The 5,014-nt window shown below is 47.4% G+C and overlaps 1 protein-coding gene across 1 annotated transcript; it reads left to right on the forward strand.

The window, feature by feature from the left end:
* Positions 1-5,014, forward strand: CCL5 (chemokine (C-C motif) ligand 5). The gene is made up of 3 exons (XM_004684473.2): positions 1-91; positions 1,210-1,321; positions 4,860-5,014. The coding sequence occupies exons 1-3, from the start codon at positions 16-18 to the stop codon at positions 4,945-4,947; spliced, it is 276 nt and encodes a 91-aa protein (XP_004684530.1). The 5' UTR covers positions 1-15; the 3' UTR covers positions 4,948-5,014.

Here is a 5,014-nt window from a genome sequence, read left to right on the forward strand (position 1 = left end):
TCTCCCACAGGTACCATGAAGGTCTTCGCAGCTGTCTTCACCGTCCTCCTGGCTACTGCTTCCTCCCGCAACCCTGCATCTGCCTCCCCATGTAAGTACAAGTCCTGACCATCCAGCCCCCCAAGTCAGTCCTGCAGGCTGGCCCACACCCAGCCTGAACCCTACGATTTACATACTACTGTATTGCTTTACCCAGATGTGCAGTTTAAGGGTCCCTGATAGATCCTTAGACCACTTCATGGCAAGGACCCTCTAATCAACTTTTCTGTCTTCAGGGTCTATACCCCAAGTCCTGCAGGTACTCTCCGAGTGTGGATTGACACTGGGGATATTAGTAGGCAGGACAGCTTGAACCAACCTCAAAATATGACTGACTGATGCCTATTGTCAGTAGGGTTGCTAAGCACTTGACTAAACCCTCCTGGGATAGTGCTATTCTCACCCATTTCATAGACGGGGGGAAAAAATGGACTTGAGAGAAGATAATGATAAAAGCTAGTGCAGTGCCTGGTATTGGTCAAGTACTGTGCTGATTGCTTTGCATTTATCATCTTAAATACTCTTAACTATTTAAGTATTTAGAAATGGGAAACAGAAGCCCAGAGAGGTTAAGAAGTTGCACGGTGTCAGACTGCTAGGAACCAAGGATGAAACTGGTGTTCATACTCAGTTCTGTCTAGATCCTGAAACTACTCAGCTGAGCAACTGATGCTTGCCAGTGTCATCCTGAATTAACTGATGAGCAAAAAGTCCTCTGTTCATAGCTCTTCTCACTGGCTCAGCTAGAATGTGCACCTTCAGGAACCCTCTCTTAAGGTCCTAGCTCAGCCATGAGTTCTGAGATTTGGAAACCTCTCCCCAACCCACCCCAGGACTCAAAGAAACCAAATTCTGAATCACTAAACAGCCTAAGAGGACAAGAATAAGGGCAGATGACCCAGACAAGCCAGGAGGAAACCCAGCATATTCTAAAAGCCAATGGCGTAGAGTTATGGTATAGAGGACATCAATGCCAGCTGGGTTTGAGGATTAGATAAGGGGTTAGGGAGATCCTCTGACACTCTGCCACTGTGTTTTCACTGCCAGTGACTACCTCTCTGAGCTTCAGTTTCAGTCAATGGAGGATAATCTATTCAGAATAGATCATATTGAATACCCAGCACAAGGCGCTGGCAATGAATACAGAGGTCCCTTTCTTTTTCCTCCTAGATGCCTCGGACACCACACCCTGCTGTTTTGCCTCCACCAAGCGCATAGTGCCCCGTACTCATGTCCAAGAATATTTCTACACCAGCAGCAAGTGCCCCATGCCAGCGGTCGTGTGAGTCTTAGCCCTGTGGAGCCCTGGGGCGGAGGGTGGGTTAAGGACACCTTTTGTTCCAGAGTCAGTCCTGCTAGGAACCTTCTGAGAGGGTATCCTCTCTACTCCTAGCCACCCTCCAACTGCTTGGATAGCCATGGCTCCTTCCTCCCTAGCTTCAGATGTCCCAGATATCATGAAAGTGATTATAAGTTCTTGGAGGACCCTCTCCACTCTGACAGGCTAGGTTAGGTCTTGATTGATACAGATTGTGATTGTTACTTGAATGTGTACGTGATGCGCCTGCACAAAGAAGACAAGCTTAGTTATCTCTTCCTAGTCATGAACCCCAAGTCCCCCATACTCCACCCTGAAACAAATCTACAACCTCAGAGGAACTAGGGAGGAAAGGTCAGATGCCTTACCTCTAAATTTCACTGAACACCCCTGACAGGTATACATAATTTCTCCCATGTTTCAGGTAGTGAAACTGACACCTAGAGGGGTTTGGGGACTTGTCCAAGATTGCACCATAAGGGGGGGAGGGGGAAGCCTGTGCCTGAGTGTTTGTTGCTTCAGCAACTTAAGATCCTAGAGACCTAGAGGATGACAACGGGGCAGTCATAAAGTTTCATATACAATGGCAAAGTTTTCTAATCCAAAGTTTCCTGCAAAGTTAGAGATGTAGAGTTGACCTTTCACTCTAATGAATCCTTCGAATTGTAGTGGCAATAGGCAGCACTACTAATTTCTGAACATGAGTATTTTTCAAAAGAAAAAGATCCTTCTTTGAGCATCTATATTATGGATCAGGCAAAGATTAATAATCTACCAGCCCTGCCCTTGGGGAGCTCACAGTCTAATGACAGATAAGACAGATAATCTTCTGTGAAGATTAAAATGTCCTCATAAGAAAGTTACAAGAGGGAACACACCCACCCAGCTTCAGGGGTAGGCAAAGGGATTTCGGGGAGGTGTTCTCTGCAAGGTTCCTTGGAGGGGGGAGGGGCCTAGTAGAGGAAAGCAAAGGGGCTGGGTGTGTCGGACAGAGGGATGTGGCCAGAACCAATGAGGACCATGATTGTCAGCATAGTGGAGCAGAATACTACAGCTGTCCAGTGTGAAATGGGCAGGAGCAGAAAAAACCTTGAAGACAGGAGTCCTGTTAAGAGGTTGTTATCAGGTGCATGGTACTGAAGGCTGAACAGATCTTGAAGGGCCAGGAAGGAGAGGCAGGGTGAGAAAACTTCAGAGGTGGACTTGACAATCCTTGGCAAATGATTTGAGGTCAGGAGCAAGAAAGAGAGAGAGGTGAAGGGTGATGATTGCAGGTTTGGCTGGGGGAGTATGCAGCCTCCTGATGCCTCTGCGAAGAACGGGTTAGAGACGCCAAGATGCCAGCAGGTGAATGCTGGAAATGTCCAACAGGCAGTGCGAGAAGAAGGGTTAGTAGGTGAGGAAAGGGTTTTGGGGCTGGGAATATGATATTCTTTTACAAAAGGGGAAGGTCTCCCAATACAAGTGTAGCATTTTCCATGGTCTCCAGAGCTGGTCGGCCTTCAATAGAATGCCAGCTCTACCAACTCATAGTTGCTAGAATGCAGGCCTCACCACTTAACCACTGAGTTTCAGAGTAAAAGAGAAGTGGAGTAAAAGAGAAGTCCTTTCCTTACTGGGTCAAAGTGAGAATAACATGAGAGATACAATTAGAAATTTCCTGGCACACAGTAATTACTTAGTAAGAGTTAGCTTACTATCCCCCTCCTCCTCTAAGTGTATTATTACATACACAGAAGTGACAACTAAAACTTGATGAGTAAATGAAATCCATTCATTCACCATTCATTCATTTGTTCAATACATACCCATTAAGCACACACTGTGTGCCGGGCCCAGGGTCAGAAACATGGGAAGGAACACTGAGGAAAAAGCTCAATGCTCTCAAGAGACAGGTGAAAGTGGAGGGCCCCAACAAAACTGAGCAGAAAAAGAGGCAGGAGAGGAGTCAGGAAAGCAGACAGTCCCCCAAACGAGGGCAGAGGCAGAGAAAGGTTTGGCCAGCTGGGGCTGTTCTGCAGTAGCACAGTCTGCAGGGAGGAAGAGGCCTGAGCACCCTCACTCCAGATGTTGGTTTCTGGGCTTTCTGACTTCCTGGTCACAGGTCAAAGAGAGACTACAGGGTTTGGTAGAATTTCCTGTTTGGCTCCTGGCTGTACAGTTGAATTTGGGTCTGAAGACCCCTCATAATAAAGCAAACACTACGAGGCACTCTCCCCGATACCCTGCTCCCCTTCTCTTCTCTGCACACATGCATTGGAGAGCGAGAGACAGTCGAGTGACTCTGAAAGTGGGAAGCAGCTTGCCTGAGAGCAAGCCTTACCCATGAAAAAGCCTAAAAAGCAACTACAACACCCTCATTCTCATCAGACAACTTACACTTCACTTTGTCTGAAAACATTTGGGCTCAGAAAGGTACAGGGAAATGTGCTGGAGTGGAAATCAAGATACGGAAGGTCCAAGTAGACAAAGTTTGCCCAGAAGCAATGTGCTCACAGGCAGCTCTATTCTCCAGGCCAAAGTCTCTCCCACATGGAACCAGGCTCCCGGCAAACAGGTGAGACACTCAGCTGGTTTGAGCCTGTGACACCCCCTCGCCCCCGGCCCCGGCCCTTTGGACCTCCAACTTAGACCATCAATACCTAAAGTGCTAAGGCCTCCCACTCTCACAGTCCCCCCCCCCCCCCGATTCCAGCACTGCCACTGCCAGCATCTGAGTCCTCAGCCTCTCTGAAGCACAGCGGCCAGTACCAAGATCTTTGGTTTCATGGTGCCCTGATCCACCCTAAAGAAAAGGCCCTGAGCACTCCAATAATAACAATACATATATCATACTTTTCAAAAGACCTTCACACATTATCTCATTTGAGCTTCACAACAGTTGTGCCAAGAAAAAATTATTTCTATTCACATTTTAGAAGTAAGCAAACAGACTCAGAGGTACTACGTGATTTGCCCAAGGTGACCCAACCAGTGGGTGGTTAGATCAAGACTCGAGTCCAAAAAAAATTAAAAAAAAAAAAAAAGACTCGAGTCCTTTCAGTCACTCGCACATGCATAGATGTATTCATGTCCACCCTGGACCGGGCCCTGTGTTATATAAAGTCAAGTCACATTTGCTTGTCCTACCACTTCTTGTCTCGTTTTTCCCAGACATGACTCAGTCCTCCAGAACTATGTCCTGAGCCCCCAGCATAGGATCTAAAACAGTGCAGAGAAAAGCTAGTGGTAGACCAGCTCTACCCTGGGTTCCTCCGGGCTCGTCACTCCTTCACTCTCCAGCCTGTTTGTACGCACACAGATCTGCTTCCAGCTTAGAATCCATTGACCCAACAAAAGAGTAAATATCCTTTCATGAAAGCCACAAACCATAATCTTCTGGAGCTCCAAAAATGGCCCAGCCAGTACACCATCACTTCCCTTTAGACCTTAGTCCAGCACGTCCAAAACTGTGTGTGCCAGCACTGAACAGCTCTCACCCTCTTCTTCTCTTCTCCCACAGCTTTGTCACCCGAAAGAAGCGCCAGATATGTGCCAACCCAGAGACAACGTGGGTGCAGGACTACATCAACTCTTTCGAGATGAGCTAGAGAGAGGACATCTTGAACCTGAAATTGTCCAAGCTTTCCTATTGCTTCTTCCTCTTGTCCTAATGGG

This window comes from Condylura cristata, unplaced genomic scaffold (assembly GCF_000260355.1).
Source record: "Condylura cristata isolate star-nosed mole 26May11 unplaced genomic scaffold, ConCri1.0 scaffold00017, whole genome shotgun sequence".
Classification (NCBI taxonomy): Eukaryota; Metazoa; Chordata; class Mammalia; order Eulipotyphla; family Talpidae; genus Condylura; species Condylura cristata.